At 44.3% G+C, this 21,497-nt stretch overlaps 1 protein-coding gene across 1 annotated transcript; it reads left to right on the forward strand.

Moving 5' to 3' along the window:
• The first annotated feature begins 16,355 nt into the window (after nucleotides 1-16,355).
• NPFFR2 (neuropeptide FF receptor 2) lies at nucleotides 16,356-19,078 on the forward strand. The gene is made up of 3 exons (XM_088531558.1): nucleotides 16,356-16,683; nucleotides 17,429-17,528; nucleotides 18,084-19,078. The coding sequence occupies exons 1-3, from the start codon at nucleotides 16,368-16,370 to the stop codon at nucleotides 18,922-18,924; spliced, it is 1,257 nt and encodes a 418-aa protein (XP_088387684.1). The 5' UTR covers nucleotides 16,356-16,367; the 3' UTR covers nucleotides 18,925-19,078.
• The last annotated feature ends 2,419 nt before the right edge of the window (nucleotides 19,079-21,497 follow it).

The raw sequence follows: 21,497 nt of genomic DNA on the forward strand, positions 1-21,497 counted from the left end.
CCCCACCAAAGCCAGCCCCGTAAAGGCTCCCCCAAACTCACCCCTCGCGCACCCCCGCGCCCCGGGAGCTCCCCCTGTCCCACCTCCGCCTCGAGGAGCCCCCAGTGCAGGACGGGCCCCCCGAAACGCCTCTCCCCACAGCGCTCCCGCGAGAGCCCCCAGGGCGCCGCCGCTCCTTCCGCTCCGCGCGATGGCGCCGCCTGGCGGCCGCGACCAACCCCACAACCCCGCCCGCCCGCCGCGCACCTGCCACTCCGCAGGGGCGGGTCCCCGCCGCGCGCGCCAATCAGCGCCGGGGGCGGGGCGTGCGCGGGGGCGGGGCGTGCGCGGGGGCGGGGCGTGCGCGGGGGCGGGGCGAGGCTCACTCCCCGGGGGGCTGTACGTCCCTGCAGTCCCCCTGCCATCACTCCTGCACTTCCATGGCCTCCTCCTTAGCTTCATCGCTCCCGAACTCCCATCACTACCTCCTCTGCTCCATCACTCCCGAACTTCCATCACCTCCTCCTTAGCTTCGTCACTCCTAACTCCCATCGTTACCTCCTTAGCTCCATCACTCCCAAGCTTCCTGCGCTGTGTGCCTGGTGGTCAGCAGCCTTCCCATACTCCTTCCAGCCTTGCCATATGTAATTCCTTCTTGCTGTGCCGATAGGGCCGCTTGTACAGACTGCTTGGCTTGCAACACAAAACCGGCATCCTCCGCCAGATATTCCCTAATTCTCTGAATTCGCAGCAGCAAGGCAGCAAATTAAAGCACATACTCATCAGACAGCTGTCAAGTCTCTCTGTCCTGTGAAAGGGGGGTATCTAAACAAACTAAAAACCACGTACGCTGCGAGCATCCACTAGAACGAGCCCAGTACACACAAATCCCTTCTGTAACAGAGCCTTAATTTCTTTCTAATGAACAAGAAAACAGATTAAGGAGGAGTGTTTCAAACCTGGCAATCCCTGTGTGAGGGACCGCAGCGGTTGCTGTAAGGAGTCACAGCAGATAGTCTGCTTCCCTGAACTTCTCAGTGCATATTGCTGACCAAGGAAGACACACTGGCGTGTCCTGGAGGAAGAAGACAGCCATGAGCTTTGAAACGCTTGGGAATAGGAGTGGAAAGCAGGAGATCTGAGCGCTCAGTTCTGACGAGGCAAAAAAAAGCCAATACTGAATACCAGGGCCCTGCAGCCCAATCCCACAGAGCATTAGCAACACCCCAGTGGAGTCCACCACTATCAGCAGCTGCTTCCTTGGCTGGGGGGGAATTCAATGGGAATTTGAAGAAAAATCAAATGCTGTATCAGGAGCAATGTACTGTGAAAAAATCATTTCTGCACTGCCTAGAGGGCCTGGAAGCCCAATTGCTGTTAGCTTTAATGAAAACTGAGTAATCCTAGCCCTTGAGCAGCAGTGAAGCAGCAGAGAGAAATAGGGAGAAATTGGTATTATGCTGCCTCAGGGAGAACGAGATACATATCTCCCAGAGAAAGACGTGTCCATTCTGCAGAGAGAAAGCTGGAAAAACAAGTAGTTCCAGACTGTTGTTGGTCTGCTGAGAATGAGGTTGAATACAAAAATGGACCCAAAAGGCGGGATGTGGAAGCTACACGTTAACATGAAGATAGTTTCAGTTGCGGCAGGCTTCAGGTGTGCGTGTGGTCCCTCCCTTCTAGGCCACGCTGAGCGAGTAGGACATCCTTCATGGTGAGAAACAGAGGCAGGAATGAATACTTCACAGCCATTTCAGTCATGTTGCCAGCAACAGCAGTCCTTTACTGTCTGTTCGGACTGAAGCTCGGCTATTTTTTTTTTAACCTTATGTTTAGATGTGTGCTTAAAAGGAGACTTACCTGCACCTCCGCTGTCGTCTCTGGGTGGCTGGGATGCAGTTTTCAAGGCTGTCCAGCGTAATACTGCAAGCAGTGAAGAAGTGTAAGGCTGAAGCTCTCCAGTCTCTTAGATCCAACTCCTCTGCTGTTCTGCAAAAGCACCACATCTTAAATCTCAAACACATCTATCCCCACTGCTGAGCCTCCCTACACCTAGGAACCCTCTTTTCTAGATGTATCACTGCCCCCATTTACCTCTAAAAAATCCCTGCTCCTCCAGCAGCAACAAAGTCACCTCCAGGCCCCCTTCCCTCCCATCCCGGAGCGTCCCATTGGACTCAGGGCAAATCTCCGTGTGGCTGCCGGGTAGGAGGGAGCACGTGGACAGGAATGTCAAGACTCAGGTTGGACGATGTCTCCCCCTCTCCATCCCACCCTGCTGTTTGGGATGCAAAGTGAGCATGGGTTTGAGTCTGCGCTGTAACTACGGTGCAGGCATAGCTATTGCCACCACCTACAGAAAGTCACAGAAACAATGCTACCGTCGCCCAAAATAATCCCCTTCTAAAAGCAAATCATTCCCACTATTTGTTCTTGTTGGTCTGCATGGGTCAGAGCATATTTGCTCACAGCCCGTGAACATCAGCAGGTCAGGATGGCTTCCCGGGGTCTCGCTAGCGTCACCGCGAGTCCAGAACTCGCCGCGGAGCACTTATTCTCAAACTAAAAAACGTCATTTTAAAAGCATTCGGGGGGCTTTTTGCTGCTTTTTTCCCAAGGAAAAGCTTTCTAATTTCTTATCTAAATCTGCTCATGGACAGCTTTTAACCGATATGTTCTTGTGCCAAAGCTTTCTTGTAGTTAAATACCTGTTGATTTTATTCCCTCGTATTTAAGATCCTGCCTCAGCATGTGCTATGCAGACTACATGATGGGGATTATTTGCAGTCTCTCTCCTGTGAAGAGCATCCTTTGGCACTTTCTGAATTTATTTAATTCTGAATTAAGCTTTCCTACTGTTCCAAGCAATGGCTTTCTAATACCCTGGGGAACTTTCAGAGCTCTCAGAAACACCTCCTGCTCCTCTACCCTAAGCTCCCCCCAAGCTACCCTCTCCATCTTATTTTTCTTGGGTTAAAAAAACCCAGAACTTTCTTGTGATCTAGTATTTCTTATTGATGAGCTTCTGGACCTGGAAGTTGTTGCAATTTAAATCATGGCCTTACAACAGTATGAAATGTCATACCATTTCTATTATTGTATCTGCCAAGCCTATCCTTCCTTTTGGCCAGTCTTCACACAGCGCGTACGATCCCTCTTCACCCGCAACGCTCTGCTCAGGAGGTCCTTAATGAGTCCAGCGGCAGACAGGAGGCTGCAACTCACACCCACCGAACACAAAAACAAAAGCTGCAACCCCAAGTCAGATGTATTTGGGGAAATATTGCTCTAGCAGCCAGGGAGGAAGAGATCATCATCCTCTGAGGATACCCCGAGCCTCTGCACCACATCCTACACCACAGCAGCATCACAGTCTGATTCAAGGCTTAGAAACTAACAACCCCACGTCTACAACTACAAGCCCAAACACACTCCCAACCTCACAGCACAGTGGCGTGTGTGCACACATACAACAGCAGCCCTTCCAGCTGAGCAGGGATATTTCCGATTTTCCTTGTTTTGAAGGAGGCATTTCAAATTTCGGGAGATTTTTTTTCTTTCTTTCTTAGGCCGAGAAGAACTCCTACCCGGCTGCTGTAAGCCTCATCGTGCATTCTGAGGAATACAATAAAATACCAGTATCCAAGGAAAGCCTGAGCCTGACATCCGCACGCCATGCTGCGATGACACTTCTGCCCCACTGCTTCTTCCCACTTCCACTGCCAGCCCGTGCCTCTGCGCAGAGGCATCAGTGCAGGTGCCTGAGGGGCAGGACTCAGCCTCTGAGAGAGGCCCTTGACTGCCCCACCAGGCCTCAATTTCCCTAATGGCCTCACCTGGGCCTGCACCGCCTGTGGGCCGGGCCTGCGTGGCCCTCACACTGTATTTAAACCCAGCTGAGGGCCTTCCTCTCAGCTCTGTGAGGTCTTAGTTTTGGGTAGTTTTGGTGTTGTGGGGTGGGCCCTCTTATATTTTTTGGCTTAACGTGTAATTGTTGTTGTCACAGGTTCTGTAGAGAGTCTGGTGTGTTGATTGGCCCTCGGTTGTATTAGTGGACTGGATTTGGCTTTTGCTCAGGTACTGTGAAATTCAGTTTTTCCTTTGATTTTGGCTCTTGGTTCTAGTGTTGTTTTCTGCTTTCTGAGTGTTTTTAGTTGTTTTGGCTCTCTGTAGATGTATAAGGCTCTCTGTGCTAGTAGCAACAAGTTGCATGGAGTTGGTTCTTCCTTATCCAGCTGACTGTCATGTGTCTCTTCTGACATAAGACTAGTAAATATTGCTTCCTAGATAATTCAGGAATTATCTAGGAAGCAATAAGAATCACATAAAGGAGTTCTAGTGGTCTCCACTGTGTCTGATGTTCTGCAAGGTATCTATCCTTTTTATTATTACAGCCTGGAGTCAAAGGCTTTCATCTGTCATGTTCTGCTGTTTCTGCAATCTCACAGTTTAGGAGCAGTGTTTTCAAGAGACCCTGAAAACCAAGAGTAGAGCAAGGCCTTTCCTGCAGGTTAAGGCAGAGACTTGGAGCCCTTTGAAGTGCCTGGAAAGGAGGGAGGCAAGTGGGATGCTTTCAGCCTGCCCAGGAAACTTCTTCCTTCCTTCCAGGAGTGTGTGCTGGGTGCTCAGGGTGGGCTGAGTGTTATGGGGACCTGTAGGGAGCTGTGCACAAGCTGCTCTCTAGTGGGGGGATCTCAGTGCCTCCATCACTTATAGGAAGGAGTGAAAAGGCAAGGGGCAAATGCTGACCCTAACTACATGAGCAAATGGTGTTAGCCTAGGCTAGCAGGCTTTCTTTCCCCAAGCTCCTGATATAGAGTGTGCTTTGGCATTAGGGAGGCTTGAATTGCTGGAGCCCAGTGTGTGCTGTGGGTACTGTGCTGGGCAGGACTGTGCTCCTGCCTGCCCTAGCTGTACCCTGGGGGTGCAGGTTAGAGAACAAGCAACAGGGGAGATGCCTGATGGCTGCTGACCCTATTTAAAAGCTTCTGAGGGCCAGAGGACTATTTTTGAGTGCTCTCTGAGACACAACATGTGTGAAAATGCCAACTCTAATGTGCAGCCTAGGCACCCCCCCCTCAATGGGAGGGAGCAGGGGTGGTGGCAGCCCTGGGCTGTGGTGCCTGCAGCCTGCCCTCAGGCTGCTGCTCCTCCATCCCTCCCCCTGCTGCCTCCTCCTTGCCAGGCTGGGCAGGCAGCACTGGCTGCAGCTGCTGCCTCCCTGCTCGCTGGGGGCTGCGGATGGTCTCTGCGGAGCGGTGCGGGGCTGCTCTCCTCCTCCTCCCCTGCCTGGGTGAGTGCTGGATGCCGCGGAGCCCTGGCACTGTAAGTGGGGGCACCTGCTGCTGGTGGGATGCAGGGTGGCTTTAACACGGGTCAGGCTCTAATCCTCCCTGCTGCAGCGACGGGAGGGGAGGCTCTCCTAGCCCCAGGCTGGGGTGGTGCGTGGGGCTGCTGCTCTGGCTCAGTGCATGTCTGAGCACCCTGGGGTGCTCTCCTGCCCACGGGTATGTGAGCACCCCTCTGCATGCTGCTCATCCTGTCCTGGGGGTGTGGGACAGCAGGGCTGACCTGTCTGTGTCCTGCTTTGGTCATGCAGGGGGGCAGAAAATGCTTCAGGCTCAAAAGAAAGCTCCTTCCCCCTGAGGGCATGTGGAAGCTGTATGGGCAATACAGGAACTCTCCTAAGCAGTTATTTCTTTACCATGCTTTTGGAAGTGCTGCTCCAAGTGCCCTGACCACTAAATCCCTCTATGGAGCTCCAGGTTTTTTCCATGTGAAGAAGCTGCTTCTAAAGATTAAGCACACTGCTGTGTTAGAGTGGCTACTAGAGTCATTTGTGTAACTTGATCAGCTTTTTTGGGCTCACCAACTACAATGGTTGTTAGCTTTCAAGAGCTGAGAATCTATTTTAGAGGGTACTTCTCAAATGTTGCCAGTTAACAGAGCAGTTTTAGCCTTTAGACAGCAATCTGCCAAGTATCAAGGCTATTTTTTCACTTAAAAGTAAAGAACTTAATGCATGTTTGGACTGTGAAGTGTTCAGTGTTCTCTACCTCTATCGGTCCAGATAAATGTGTGTGTTAGCTTTGTAGCTGAAGTCGGATCCAACCCCAAATGTGCACACATGCATGTAGGAACTTGGTCTTGATTTCAAGTTGGTGATAAAGGGCATCAGTAGCAAAGCACTTAATTTTGGATATTATGTCAGTAGTTAATACTCTGTAGCTTAATAACTGCTGGCTTGTGTCAGAACTTTTCAAGGGGTGATTTCTTAGTGACTAAGAAAACAGTGCTACTCTTTTACAGCTTAAAATGAGCTGACTACGTGAATGAGGAAAGCACTGAAGTTGGGAGTATTTTCTCCAACTCTATGCAATGACTTTTTTCCTGAATAAAAGTTTGAAACACGTCCTCTGCTGCTGGTGTCAAATGCAGTTGAAGGAGCTCTTTTTTGTAGAAATGGTAATCAAATGACAATGCTTTGCAAGGGAACCTGTTTTTGAGGCTGGCAGTTACAAACTTAGTGTATGGCATCCCAAACTAGAGAGAGGGACCTGCTTGCTTTCATCTCTCCCAAAAAAAATGGGCATATGTAGATGTTCATTCCATTTTGACTATCAGTAAAACTTCAACTTGTAATTTAAGGTCTTGTATGTTAAGAGTGGAGTTTATATGCCAAGACAATGTGACCAAGTGATTTCTTAGTGTGGATCTTGGATGTCTGTAGGTGTGCTGCCCACTTGGGTATAATGGGCTTTTCTTGCTCTGCTTTGATTTGGGGGTTGAGCCACCCACCCCTTTGCTGTTCCCTGGGACTACCTTGGTGGTCATGCACAGCAGCCCTGTAGTCCCAAGGACCCACAGGTCCACATGGAGGACTGAGGAAGAAGTGGACAGCAAACTGCCTGTGTGGCTTTTGTTGATACATGAGCTGCTAAGGGTTTCCCAGGGGAAAAACAGGATAAGGGGAGCAAAAGACAATATTGAGATGCCTGGCTGTCACTTGTCTTCTGCACACTGCGTGTGCCTGGGGTCTGGCAAATGCCAATTGCATTAGATGAGTTCAGCTGCCTCCGCAGCCTTGCTCGAGTCATCTTGTGATGTATTTTTCATTTATCAAGCTAGTATCACTTGGTAGCTTCCACATGAATAAAGATGTACATGAAAACAGACTCTGATCTTGCAGCTCTTTCTCAGATTAGGGAATTGGCACCCACGAAGAACTAAAAGGGGATTGAAGTACCTCAGTTGCTTGTAGAACTGAGGTACTTCAAACAAACAATATTCTAACTAGGCTGTTTCCACCAGGATGCCTGAGCCACTGACCTGCTGACCATCCTTGACTGCCATGAAGCTCTTCCTGCTGCCTTCAGGTCATGTTTGCCAGGTGACTATTATCCTAATTCCTATAAGGGTAAATAGTTGGAAGTCTGACAGCTAAAGTCATTACTTGATGCATTAATAACCTTAGAACAAGAGAAGTGATTATATCTTCCTCCTTTAGAATATCTTCTGTGTGCAAGTTGTTTAATTACATCACACTAAGCTGGGTTTGAGAATTTTGATCTTTCTGGCTCAAGCTTATAGCAGAATAAGAACTATATGCTCATCACCTTTGTAATATCTGGAACTCATTGACCAGTTTCAGCTTTCTCAGATAAATGGGATTCAAAGTACTGCACTATCAAATCCTTTATCTTTCTGAGAAACCACTGTTCTAGTTCAGCTGTTTGCTTTAAAGTTATGTTACTGCTCAGTTTCAGCAGCCATTAACATTCAAACATGAAAACCATAGGGCTGAGGCATTCATTAAAATGCTACTAGTTGCCAGGTGACCCTAGTCAATAGGAAGGCTCTTATTTTGTTCATGCCTTGTTGTTAAAACCGAGGTTGCTATAGCAACTTCCTAGTAGCAATATTATGATACAACTGATTTATGTTATGGTATATGTTCAAAAACAGTTTAATATCCAATAAAATGTAATAGCTCATTTAGAATGACCTGCTACAAATGCATAAACAACTGCAACAAGGAACAATTGGTATAATTGTTTCTCTTGAAGCAAAGATCTTGAAGGGTGGAAAGGATTTAACTCCATGTGAGGAGTTCAAGTTAAATGAGTTGTACCTCTGTGCAGTACAAGATGAATTAAGGATCTTCTGGGACCTGTTTTTGCATTTTTCAAGTAAATCACAGTAGGGGCCTAACAACTGAAGTCACTGGGGCACTATATTGTAGAGCAATATTAAATGGGTTTTAATGATTAAATGAATTCTCGTAATGAATTAGTGGATAGTTCAGGCAACTATTCAGATGTAGCCTCTGCTTTCTAAGTGCCTAAGGCCAGCTATTGGAGCCTAGGGAGGTGTATGAAGAACTTGCTGCTTGTCTGCTCTTCTGTTCTTCCTCATGCTGCTGGCTGCTCTGGACATGATGTGCAGGGAAGTCTTTGCTCTAACCTTAAATGGCCAGTCTCACCTTGTATGTATTGTCACTTACGTTGTCTTTGGACAAATATCACCTCTGGCTGTGGCCAGATATTAAGGGTTCAACACAAATGGCATGTGATGGTAAGTCTCCCCAAAAGCATAACCTCCAGCTGGGGGCAAGCCAGGCTGGTAACTGTTGTTCTAACCCTCCCTACAGCTTGAAACAGGTCCTCTCTGGAGGATGGGGTACAGATACATCATCCAAAGGATTTTCATGACCTGTGCTCTTTAGGAGTTCAAGTAGATACCTGGAGGAAGGGTGTCTGTCTCCATAATTACCATCTTGTTGCTCTAATTGATGGCCAAACTTTGAGGCTTACTAGCCTCAAGGACTTTAATACTTTAGAGAAATGCATATATTCCAGATACTGGGCTCTATGTGCCTCTATGCCTTTCTAGATTAAAAAGGGTGTTTCTATGCTAGAGTAGAAAGGAATGGAATCATTATATGGGTCTTCTCATTTTGAAAAAAATGATTGTAGATGCAATCATGGGAAAGAACTGTTTTTATGTGTTGGTATTATCCCCGTACAGACTTTTGGCTAGCAAGTCAAAATGTTTTAGGTAGGGGAAAAGGAGGCTGGGAAAGGTGAACTAACACTTTGATTAGGTTTAGTAACTCTAGATAAAAATATCTTTCTGGGCAGATAGGAAACTTTGCAGTTATTTAAAAGCACATAGGAGGTAATGGGAAATGTAACCAAATGTTATCACTCATGCTTATGATGCACTACCCTTGCTGGCTTTTAAGGTTAGTATTTTCATTTACTTTAAGTATTCCAGCAGTTCCAAAAGAGGTGTTAGAAGCACTATTTGCAAGCTTCATTCTCCTTCATCAAACTTTATCCTTGTAGAAGGAAAGCTATTTTTGACAAAATGCTTTGTTTTGCCCAGTATGCCATAGTGAAAGGAACTTGGTAATAACAGATCAGATCTCTTGCCTCTTGTCTTAGTCTGGAGTGGGTCAGTAAAATCAATTTAGCAGGGAAGGGGACCAGCTTGGTAACAAGGGTAAGGAATGGCCTTTGGTTACAGCCTTTGATTTCCTACCTCTGCTGGGATTATGCTTCCTCTTCTACTTGCTTGCCCAATTAGTGTGCTCCCTTTGAATACACCAAATGATGCAGGTGTCTGCAGGGGCCATGGAAGTGCAGTGTGGACCTGCACATCAGGTGGGATGACTAAGCCTTGTGGCTTGCCCTCCAGCCAGTCTTTAAGGACTGTGGATGGCAAATCAGCTACCATGCCAGAAGGCTGCTAATGGGGAGTCTCATGTCCCATCAGTGGGAGCTCTGTGCTGCTGAAAGCCCAGAGGCAAACACTTAGCTGTTCCCCTACCTTAACCCAAAGCACTTACCGCTAAGTGCTCACTGGAGTGCCTCTCTAATGAAGGAGAAAATCTCAACCAGGCTAGGCTAGTTACTGGAGTTCTTGCTCAATTTCCTATGAGCGATGAGAAGCTGCTACTTAGATTTGATCTCTGGAGTTCTTAATTGAAATTGTTTAATTTTGGTTGATGCCTCTTGACTATTGCAGTTGAAAAGGACTTTCCCTCTTCCAGAATTGCCAAGCAATGACTTGATAAGAAATGATAGACAAACTCATCAGTACTGAAGCTGAAAAGCATTCTAAGCAGGGGACCAAGAGTAGTGAAGGGCAGCTCTGTACCTGTCTCATGGGAGCAAAGGGCTTGTTGTCTCTGTTCTCCTTAGCTAAGGATAGCTGATAAATATAGATTATATATAAAAAGGATTTGCTAGACCACTTTGCAGACACCATTAATGTTGCTGCACTTGGCTATGTGTGTCTAAATATTGTTCTTGCTGCAGTAGCCTTGTTCTCCAGTACTGTTGCAAAGGTTAGCTGCTGAGCACTCAAGACCCATTAAATTCACCCAGATTCTTGTCACTTCTCTGCTGCATGCATGTGTCTAAAAGGCTCACTGTGCTTGTCAAACTGTACCTCTGTTTTCTGCAGTCATACCTGTTAAGGCCCTCACATCCTGGAGCTGGAACGACTGACACTGAACAGAGTGCTACACAACACTACAGAAATGCTCTGAAGGGGCATCCTTCAGACTTCATGTATTTGACAAGGTACTAAACACAAAGCCAACTTGCTGTGCAAGCTCAAACCTCTGCTTTTGAGTCCTGGTTTAGTATGCGTGGCACTGCATTTAGATGAACTGAGTATCAGCAGGGGCCTAGCTGCACACAGGAAGCATGGTGATAGCTTACCTTGCCTTCACAAGCACCATGATGGTATTGGATTAGATGGTGTACATTTTTATAGAAGCCAACATCTGTGATCAACAAGCTAGACAGCTGCTCAGGAGAGAGGTAGGTAATAATCTGAAGTTTCAGCATATGTTAATTAACCTGAGCCATCCAGCCCTTGTACTAACATATTATACATCTTATACCCTGCTTAGCTGAGTGCTTCCCTGATGGATTTACCTCCTCTGAGATGAGGGGCAGTATCATCCCTGTTTGCCATCCTGCTGCTGAAGGCAGAGGAGTGGAGAAGTATGAAGAGGTTTTCCAGAAACTCCAGCTGCCCTGTGAGGAATCTCAAGGGAGCTTTTGGAAAAGGTGGTGAAAACCAGTTGCACATGTGAGGGGTAGTAATAGATTTGGTGGGTTTCTAGCTTAAAGTGGCTGTAGGCTGGCTAAGTGTGCCTGTGCTTTATCTTATTCCAGGAAATAGTTGGTTAAGACTTAAAATGTAAAACACTTGCAAAAAACCTAACTTGAAAATGTGAAGGCTGGCCAAGCATTTAGCAAGCAAGTAGGATTATAATAAGAAGCAAGAAAAATCTTATAGCTGAGGTACACTCTTCAAGAATTAGTTTCATGGTTATCTTAAAATAACACATGCAGCAATGTATTTGCTCAGAGCATCTGTTTAGCTTTGCTAACATGCTTTTTTCTTTGTAACCAAGAACCACTCCTTAGCTAATATTCAGAAACAATCAGTTTTTTTCTTCCCAGCACAATCTGTCCTGTACATTGAGAATTACAAAAAACTGACAAGCTTCTAGCTCATTTAAGCTTTGCTTAAATAGGGAATTTAGGATTTGGATTTTCTTTATGAGGAAGTGAATAGAAACAACAAATGTGCATGTGCTTGACACAAGGGGGATTAAATTACACTGTATCTTAACTTCTCTGCTAGTGAAGGTCAAAAATGTTTAAATATAGCAAGATTTTATTCTAAATCTTCATAATCAGCCTCAATGTGGTTTTGATCAAGACCATATTTGTTGCATAATGTCTATAATTCTACTTGAATTTCATAAAGGAAGCCCTGTATAGCAGCAATGCTATACAGGGCATTTACAGCAGCAAATTCCTTTTCCTATCTATTCTAGTATATTCTGAATTCTATTTCACTAGATATGGCTTTGACAAGAGACTTCATATTCCTGGCTCAGGTGTATGAATAGCAGATATCATAGGAATGAAGACTTGTTTTGTCTCTGTCAGCAATCTGACAGAACATTACCCTTCACCATTAAGGCAGGAAAAAGTAAAGGTTTTGTCTTTTAATAGACTCAGACAGAATATTTTCTTGGGTCCCAGCTCAAACTGCCCAGATAGGTTGTTTGCCTCCCCCTAAACCTCACTTAAGTCCACTAGAAGAGTTCTGCATGCAGTTTTAAGATGGGTGCTTTGCTTTGTTGCATTGCTTTAAGAATCAAGATTTTGAGCTTTACTTACAGCTTGAAGTAGATGTCAAAGGGAATGTTTTATTTTACATTATTTTTGGTAAGGCTTTGACTCCACCTTTTTTAGCTGGAAGCTTAATGACTGTGCATGTCCTTAAGGTATCTTAAGGTAAGACCTGATTTGCAGAAAGTTGATGCAAAATCTCCACAATTTACATATGAACAGGTAAATAGAACTAATTTCTAAAGGATGTCTTAAGCATGTTAAATATCCTCAGACTGTGCTTGGCAATAAAGTCTTTTGCTTATGTAGGGGAGCTTTCTGCCTTTCCTGGAGTCTGTATTAACTGCAAAACAGTTACAGCTCAACTTGAAAAAAGGTTAATAAACCTAAATCTGTAAGATTCTTTACTCACCAAAGAGGCAGTTCTGCCTGTTGCACTTCAAATAAAGCAAGCAGCTGCTTGGTTTTGCTGAGAACAGAAAACTGTTCTACAATGTGCTGTGTACACTGCTTGGCCTGGTACTGTCTCTCTGGCTCTTGATGATTCAACTCTGGAAGAGACAGCAAGAGGTCTGCTTAGAGTGAACTGCAGACATGTCCTTTGCAAGGGGCCTGCATGAGTGATCCTAGGATAGGAAACTTAGAAGATGCATCGTGAAAGCAGAGAATATACTGCAATATCTTTGTAAATCATGTCCTAAGTGAAAATGGCTCCATCCCTTTCTTAGCCATGATTTAGTCTGCTGATCTTTCCTGCTACTTTCTCCTGGGCTTCTTTACTTGGTGCCCATCTGTGTTGAGTTCCAAACAAAACAACAGTAGTTAAGAAGCCCCAAATATGAAAGGATTGTGTTGTGCAAGCTGACTGTGCTTATACTCTAACAGGGCCTTTGCCACTGGCATGTTGTGCCATCCTATGCTGCCTTCACTTGAAGACTTGGTATAACCCGTGGATCCCTGTGGATATGACTGCTGTGTTGATGCTTATTCCCCAGAGTGACCTGCCAAGTGCTCTGTCCCTGTTGAACAGCATTCTTCTGTTCAGCCTGGCCTCTGGAGGGATTGGCCTCTGCAGAAGTGCTTCTGTGATTATGCCTTTTATTATTCCCTATTAGTCCCTTCCCCTTCCTTTAGCACATTCCTTAAAGGCAGAGATCACAAGTGACCATTTTCTGTTCTATTACTTAAATTCTGAAAAATTGTTACTAATAGTACTTTGAGTTGGGAATATTTTTGGGCGGGAAAAACATTTTGGCCTTTTCTCTAAACAGCTGCTCTGATCCACTGAATCACAGGTCAGTCCTTTCATTGCTCTCCTAATGTACCTGCAGAATGAGGTGCTTTTTTTGGCCATCCCTCAGCAGCTCATCTCATTTTGCAGAGTGGCTTTGCTAGCTTTTAAGCAGAAGGGATGCTATCATGTGCCACAGTTTCTAAGAGATGTGTGTACTTGATCCATTAAGTACAGAGCTTAGGACAAGATAAATTTCATGGTACTTACCCCATTCTGCCTCCATTACCTACTTCTGTTCATGTTCCTGGAGCATCCTTGTTCTTTCATTTTTTGGGCTTCTAAGGCCTCAGGTCTTGAGACAGCAATAAAAACAGGCTTGTGCAAAAAAAGGGCAGCTGCACTGCCCATCTAGTGGCTGCCAGAGTTGTTCTTTGTGGCCAGTATAAAACTGCATAATTACCTGGAACTGTTATTGTCAAAATGCAAAATTAAGTCTCAGTTTCCAGTGGCACAGAATTATCCTGCTTGTGCTGTCCAATTTACCACCCATAATGAAGTAGTAGTGTTGTTACTGCAATATTGACAGTTTGAGGCTAGCATTTCTAAAAACCTAGACTCTGAAGCTGCAGTGTTTGGTTGAGGCTCCTGCTTTCTCAGTTCCTCTGGAACACTTCTAAACATTTGTGCTCATTGCCTTCATTTGTTGTCATGACATCAGACAAAGTAGGAATACCATGTCCTTAGCAAATTACCATGTGAAAACCAATTACTTCTATTATCACCATCTTATGCAACATTTTTTCTTGTTTTTGGATGTCTTAGCTTTTGTCTTCCATGCCTCTGTTTATCCTTGTCTATTTTAGTTGGTCAGTATCTTTTCAAAACACAAAGTATTCCCTTTGTTTTTCCTTCCATGCAAACCTCTTTCACCTTGGCTTTGATGCTTACACAGGGCCACTTCTGTAAGCTGTGGCCTTTGTAAGACTAGTCCTGCTAACCTTAGCATCAGTGCCTTTACTGCGCTATTAATTTCTACTTAGGACCTGCAAAAATCATCCTTTTCAGGGGATATGAAAGTGCATGTGGCCTGATGCTTTCTAAACACTTGGAATTGGGTGGTTTTACTACTACTTGTTAAATCTTGGAAAACTGAAGGTAAGACAAAGCAGCAGCCTAAGTTTTGTGCTGATTGCACAGAGCAAAACTCACCACTGTTTCCTTAGAGGTGCTTTTGCAGGCTGAGATGCAGTCAGTAGCCAACAGAGCTCCTCCACTGCTCTGGCTTGCATGAAAGATGTATCAAAAGTCAGATTTCCACAAGCATCTGCTCCATTTTGTGTTATTTTCTTTGCATTAAAGCTGAGTTCCTGGTTGCTGTCAACACTAGCTGCTGAGAGAAAGTCTGAATCTAAGCACCCTTGTGTTTTTTGATTTAATTAACATCACAGAGTAAAGAGCTGGGTTAAAAGCAAATCAGAGCTACAAACTCTATGTTGGTGTTTGAGATACCTGGGCAAGATTTAGACTTCATCCTGTAGAGTCATGTCAAGGAGATCTCATGCTCTCCTTCAGCAGAAGAAGCACCTGCACAGCCTGCCTGTTCAAGAAAGAAGGTTTTTTTTGTTCTATCTTAATTGTCATCCAAAAGATGGTGGTATCAGCAGACAGACATCTCATTTTATTCACCACTGTTTCACACTGGCAGATAAAATCTGGCTGGTTAAATTGAATGTGGGGGGAAAAAAAAATAGAATGCTACTTCCAAGTTATCTGGTGTCAATCATAATGTCAAGATTTCACTGTCAGTGTGCCATGGAAGCTAATACTGTTTGTGTGCTGTGTAATAGAGGTTAAAATTCAGTAAAACTTAGTATTTGAGTTAAATTCCAAGTACTACTAGTAGTATTTCTATAGGAACACAGAAGCACAAGAAGATAGTACAGCTTTTGTAGCTGAGCTCAAACAATAAATTCTACACTAATTAAGCTGGGGCATATGAATTATCTACCTACCTTAAAGTGATTATTTCATTTCTTTTTAGTGTGTAATAAAGCTTTGTTTTCCTTTAGCTCAAATGAACAGATTTGTTAAAGCATTGCTATTGCAACAGAAGCGATAGATCTTTCTAAGTTAAAACGGATATGGTATATCAAGTAAAACATCTGAAAGTCTCTGCAGCATTTTTTTGCCTAATGTGAAAATAGAGTATTTGAATTGGGAAACTCTATGCTGTGAATATGCAGACTTGGAGGAGATATTGGTTAGAGTTTATAGTGGGAAGTTTCTAACAGATGAATTCCTCAATAGAACAGTGTACAAACATGAGTTTGTAGCAGAGCTAGAAGATGAATCCAGGTGTTTTGTATTTTACTACAGTGCTTAATGTTTAAGCAGGGAACTCAAGTCAGCTGTGGTCTAACTACATGCAAAAGACATTTCCTTAGAGTGAAATGGGCCTGGATTGGTATATGTTGATGCACAGAGTTTGTAGCAGTTGAGAAAGCTTTAACTTAATACCTGTTTTTAATATGTCAGCAACCACACTACTGCTAAGTGCCAGATGATGCGGTGACCAAGCACATTCCTCAAGGTCCCCTTTTTTTGTGTGTGTGCCCTTAACAGTAGCTGTTTAATTTTTCTACACCTGACGTGTCACAAAAGGCCAGTTTGCATCCTTGGTTTGGGAGGGAAAGCACTTGTTTGTGGAACCTGCAGATGTAGGTCTTCAAGACTTAGCAGTCTTAATGGTCACTCTTATATACCATGTTGTAAAATCATGCTTGAAGTATTTTTTTGCTTTTCTTGCCTGGGAATGCTCAGAACATGGATTGACAGAGTAATCCCTAAAGGAATGAGTGCATATAATAGGTTTTCATGTATTTTGAACACATTGTTCAAAAATCCATTTCTAAAAACCAATTTCAAACCTGCTATAATGACCTTTTTAAAAAACTTTTCTTTTTAAGGTGCAGTACGACGTAAGTAAGAAAATGGATTCAGATTCTTCAACTGATTGGCCTCCTATGCTCAGTTTTAATGGCACATACAAGTACCTGTACTTGGAAGGCAATGTTTCCTACGTAGACTTCTACCTTCATCAGCCCTCAGTGGCAGCTGTCTTCATCATCTCTTACCTCCTCATCTTCCTGCTCTGCATGGTTGGCAATGGCGTCGTTTGCTTTATCATTCTGAAGAGCAAACACATGCGGACAGTCACAAACCTCTTTATCTTAAACCTGGCGGTCAGTGACCTCCTGGTGGGCATCTTCTGCATGCCCACCACTCTGCTGGACAACATCATTGCAGGTAGCTTGGGTTGCTGCATGTGGTATTAAGAGCTTAAGGGGACTCTCCTCCCTTTGTAGCAGTATGCTGCGTGTGACAGTAACCTCTACAAATAATCTCTTAGTTCTGTTCCTGGTGTAAAGAACCAACTCCTTTGATAAGCTCTGGGACAAATTTGGAGTCCTTGTATTACATTCTGGTGTAAGGGGCAAACCCTTTCACATATATGCCCTCTACACTGGTTAAAAAGTTCACAGGCCCTATCAGATGCCTTGTAGCCCTGTTTACCCAGTGCAGAAACGCTGGTAGGAGGTGGCATAGCTTTGAGAGTAGGACAAGTGGCACTGGATGTCATGAAGCTTCATTCAAAGGTGATCTGAAGTGTTACTATATTTGGTTTTTGAAGGACCCGAAGGAGATGCTTTTACTTCAAATGTTAGCTTACGTGTCCTCTGATTTAATGGAACTGTTCAAGGCATCTTTAACTGTAGTGCTCGATTTCCTCTCCTGTGTGGAGGCCCCATTTCAACCTGTAATCACAAATCCTTGCTCTGCTGTTTTTCAGAACATCAGAAAGGCATTCAAAGCATTTGGCAAAGCAGTTATTTGCCTAAATTCACCTTCCGTTTCCCTGACTGCCTACAGCCTCAGAGAGCAAAGGAAATGTGCTGGTTTTGTGCAGGAAATTCCTCTTCTATTTTCCTTAGAGGAAGTTTAGTACTGCAGTGTGCATTAGAGGAAACTTCCATGTCCAATTTCCTTTCAGGATGGCCATTTGGGAGCATGGTTTGCAAGATGAGTGGCATGGTCCAAGGAATCTCTGTCTCAGCTTCTGTCTTCACGCTAGTTGCAATTGCTGTAGACAGGTAAGATGATGCAGAGGTGGGAGAGCATCTTCATCACCCTAAGGCGACTTGACCATGTGGAGGCCGATTCACTGATCCACAAAATATTGCAACAGATAAAAGGTATTTTGTTCCCAGAGCCAGCAAATGAAATAAAATGTGTCCATGTCTAAAAAACAGAAGTTGTGATTTGCTCCTCCACTATTTCTGTCTTAAAAATAGTACAGTTGGGTATACTTGGATGCCTAATGTTGGCTAGTTCCTCAGCTTTTGAGCTTAATGAGGCACAGGTAAATACTTTGGTTACTGAAGTAGTAGTAGCAAGCTGGTAAGGAAACATTATATAAAGAAAAGTTAACAATAAATGTGACTTTTTTTGAGCCTTTTTTTTATTATTAACGGAGCTCTTAAATGGAGTGAAGAACTAACTCCATTTGCTTATGCAGGATGAGGGCCTGATTACCTTTGTATTTCTTTAAAAATGCCCAATTTGTAAAGTGTAGAAATGTTTGCCTGTTTGATTAAATATTCCTTAAAAGGCTTTTCTACGTATGTCCCTGCGTGTCTTTGCTGCAGGTTCCGATGCATCGTTTATCCTTTTAAGCAGAAGCTGACGGTGTCGACGGCGGTTGTCGTCATAGCAGCCATCTGGATCCTGGCGGTGGCCATCATGTGTCCCTCCGCGGTCATGCTGCAGGTGCAAGAAGAGAAGCACTTCAGGGTGATCCTCGGCTACAGCAACGAAACCCGCCCCGTGTACTGGTGCCGGGAGGACTGGCCTGACCCCGGCATGAGGAAGATCTACACGACGGTGCTGTTTGCCAACATCTACCTGGCTCCCCTGTCGCTCATAGTGATCATGTATGCGAGGATCGGCATCGCGCTCTTCAACACCGCCGTGCCTGCGGCGGGGAAACGCAGCCGGGAGCAGCGGCACCTGGTGTCCAAGAGGAAGCAGAAAGTCATCAAGATGCTCCTCATTGTGGCTTTGCTTTTCGTCCTGTCCTGGCTTCCTCTGTGGACTCTGATGATGCTCTCTGACTATGCTAACTTGTCCGATACCCAGCTGCAAATCATCAATATCTATATCTACCCCTTTGCTCACTGGCTGGCCTTTTTCAACAGCAGTGTCAACCCCATCATCTACGGCTTCTTTAATGAAAACTTTCGCCGCGGCTTCCAGGCAGCCTTTAAACTTCAGCTCTGTTGCAGAGAGGTGATTCACAAGGAGGCCAACTCGCCACGAGGCCAAAGCAATGTGATTTTGCCAGCTGCTAACTACCAGACACCCCAAGATCCAGCTTGTCAAAATGCTAAGGAGGAGAGGGATCCAATTAGGAAAGGAAACAGGATAAATAAGCAGCAGGATTTGATGATGGAGGATCTAGAAGAGCCCTCCCGCGATGGGGTCAAGTGAAACTTGATATGAACTATCTCAATGATTTATGCCTGGCAGGTTTGTTTATCACGGTAGGAAATTCATACTCTGTAAGATATTGCTGACAAAACCAAGGTATGCCAATATGTTTCTGTTGAGAAAAAGATATGTAGCCTGGGTAACATCTAATTCTTTGATATAAGCAGAAGTCAAATTCCACCTTTATTGTTACTAATTCACATGAGAAGCATCTACCCTGCTGTCAGCAGTGTCTTACCTCTCCCAAACAGAAAGGGAGAGAAGACCTGATTAAAATGGGATCACCTCTCATTTATCCTGATGTAAGAGAAAAAATAAGCTATGATTATTGACTCAGTTATTGCTGATACTGATAAAGAGGAGAATCCTTGTCTATTCGCTTTTAGGAATTTCATGGAGAGGGTCAAATAGATTGCTTGAACAATATTTATGGATAAATAAGTCCATATTCAGCATGTGAGGGTATCTGTTGTTAATACATGCACATGGTGTTAACACAGCCTGGCCTTGGACCTGCATTATCCCTAGGGACTTGTCCAACATGAACCTGGTTGCCCTGGAGCCCTGCTATGTTGGCCCAGGGATTCTCTGCATCTCCTGGTTCCCAGGCTGCAGAGATCTACCTTTTCATGTACTGTTGATATAAGAAATAATTGTATCTGTAGATCAGAATATCCACTAAGACTGGATGATAATTTGAGTCCACTTTTACTGAACTAATAGCAAGACTAATCCAATAATTCTCTTATTTATTTAACATGCCACATTTCCCTCTGTTCAGCAGGGGGTCCTCCTTGGTACTGCTGCATTCATTGCTTCTATGAAGCCTAAACCTGTTCCTGGAACTTGCCAATCTGGTATTTGATCTCATTAAGTCCAATATTAAAGTATTAATATGTGAACTGAACTCGTCAATGCCCAGGTCAACATGTAGCTACTGTACTCATTGCTTCTGCCTGGACATTTCTTGCAGCAACTGTTTCCCAACTATCCTGCAAAGTAAGTATCTTTGGTGGCATTTCACTTATTCCCATTTCTCGTTCACCTGCTTAATTTTGTATGATGAATTATTGGTGTAGCTTGAAAAATGGCATGAAAATTTGAGAAATAAAATACAAGTTGCTTTCATGCTACTTTTTTGACAGGATCTCATTCTGTTTTGTTTGGGTGGAATTCACCCAAGAGGACTGCAACTTCACGACTCCATCTATGAGAGCCTGGCACTTGCAGCAACCCCAGGGGCATCTCATGGATGCTCTTGACATCAAAAAGGGGTCCAGGTTAGTGCAAGATGTGATTCCTGTTCCCCCTGTTAAACAGAAAGGCAAATTAGGCACAACTCTGCCTCTCCTGTCTATTGCTTGTGGCACAGTTTGCCTATTGCTGCCAGCACAGATTCTTTTGGTGAAGAATACCCAGGGTTAAACAATTTCATCCATTCTGCTTATGAGTTTGAGGCCTGGATGAGCAGCCAGTATCTGAAAGATAGCAACAAGAAACATAATTTGGCAAATAGCAAACCACCCTTTACAAGTGAGGTGGGAACACTGTGCTCTTTAAAAATCAGGTTAGTCGTACACAGCCAGCTGGCTGTGTACACAGTTGGAGGTCATGCCGTCTATTGGCATTTAATAAGCAGTGACATTTAATAAGCTAACAATAGATAGCCTGCTCTTGGAGGAGGCATATTCTCCAAAAAACCTTTTGCCAAAGACGTGTTTTCTTGATTAGAGGTAGAGACAAGATGACTTCCAGAGGTCCCTTTCAATGTGAATTATTCTGTATGATTCAGCAAAGCATGGAGACTATTATTAATGTAAGTATATGCTTGTATTCATCCCAGTTCTGCAAAATACTCACAAACGTGCTCAAATGTCAACGCAACAAATTCCCCTAAGTGCCTGTCCGGCTCAGGCTGGTATTTGTTGACGTGACATTAGCATTTCACTGTGGGGCAAGGATGCCAAAGTAGAAGGCATTAAGTCATTTGCCTTCCCTGGAAATAGAGCTGTGTTGAATGTGGAAATTATGCTTTAGCGGCAATTACAAAATCAAAATGTTTGCTTTTCCGAAACCGAGTTTCAAAAAGCTTCCTGAATGCTAGCTCCATACACAACCCCCGTAATGACTTGTAACTGTGTATACCAAAGCACATTAAAAAGATGAAAGAAAACGCTTAAAGCAGGATTTTATCCTGCAAACATAGTTGGATGGAGTAATTAGCCTCTGGGAGGGGGATTTGAGCAACGCAAAGAAAAAGAAAATTTCTAAACTGTGAGAGGATGTAAGTTTGCTAGGACTGCATTTACTAGCTGAATATACAACTATCAACGTTCTCCCATTTGCTGTACTTAAAAGGCACATCACTAATATAGATTCATTAAACATCTCTTGCCCTCTGGATTCCTGAGAACATCTAGCACAATTGTGTGCTTTTTTTTTAAATTGTAATAAAAGTAGCAGCAATAAGTTGGTATATTTGGTTTTATGATTCACCACCAACCACTCATTGAAACCTCACTGAGTCTTTGGTAGGTTAGGCTGTTTCATCGTAAGAGTCCAAGGTTTACCAG

Source organism: Tinamus guttatus, unplaced genomic scaffold (genome assembly GCF_059628265.1).
Source record: "Tinamus guttatus ecotype Peru unplaced genomic scaffold, ASM5962826v1 Tinamus_guttatus_pri_ptg000423l, whole genome shotgun sequence".
In the NCBI taxonomy this organism is placed as follows: domain Eukaryota; kingdom Metazoa; phylum Chordata; class Aves; order Tinamiformes; family Tinamidae; genus Tinamus; species Tinamus guttatus.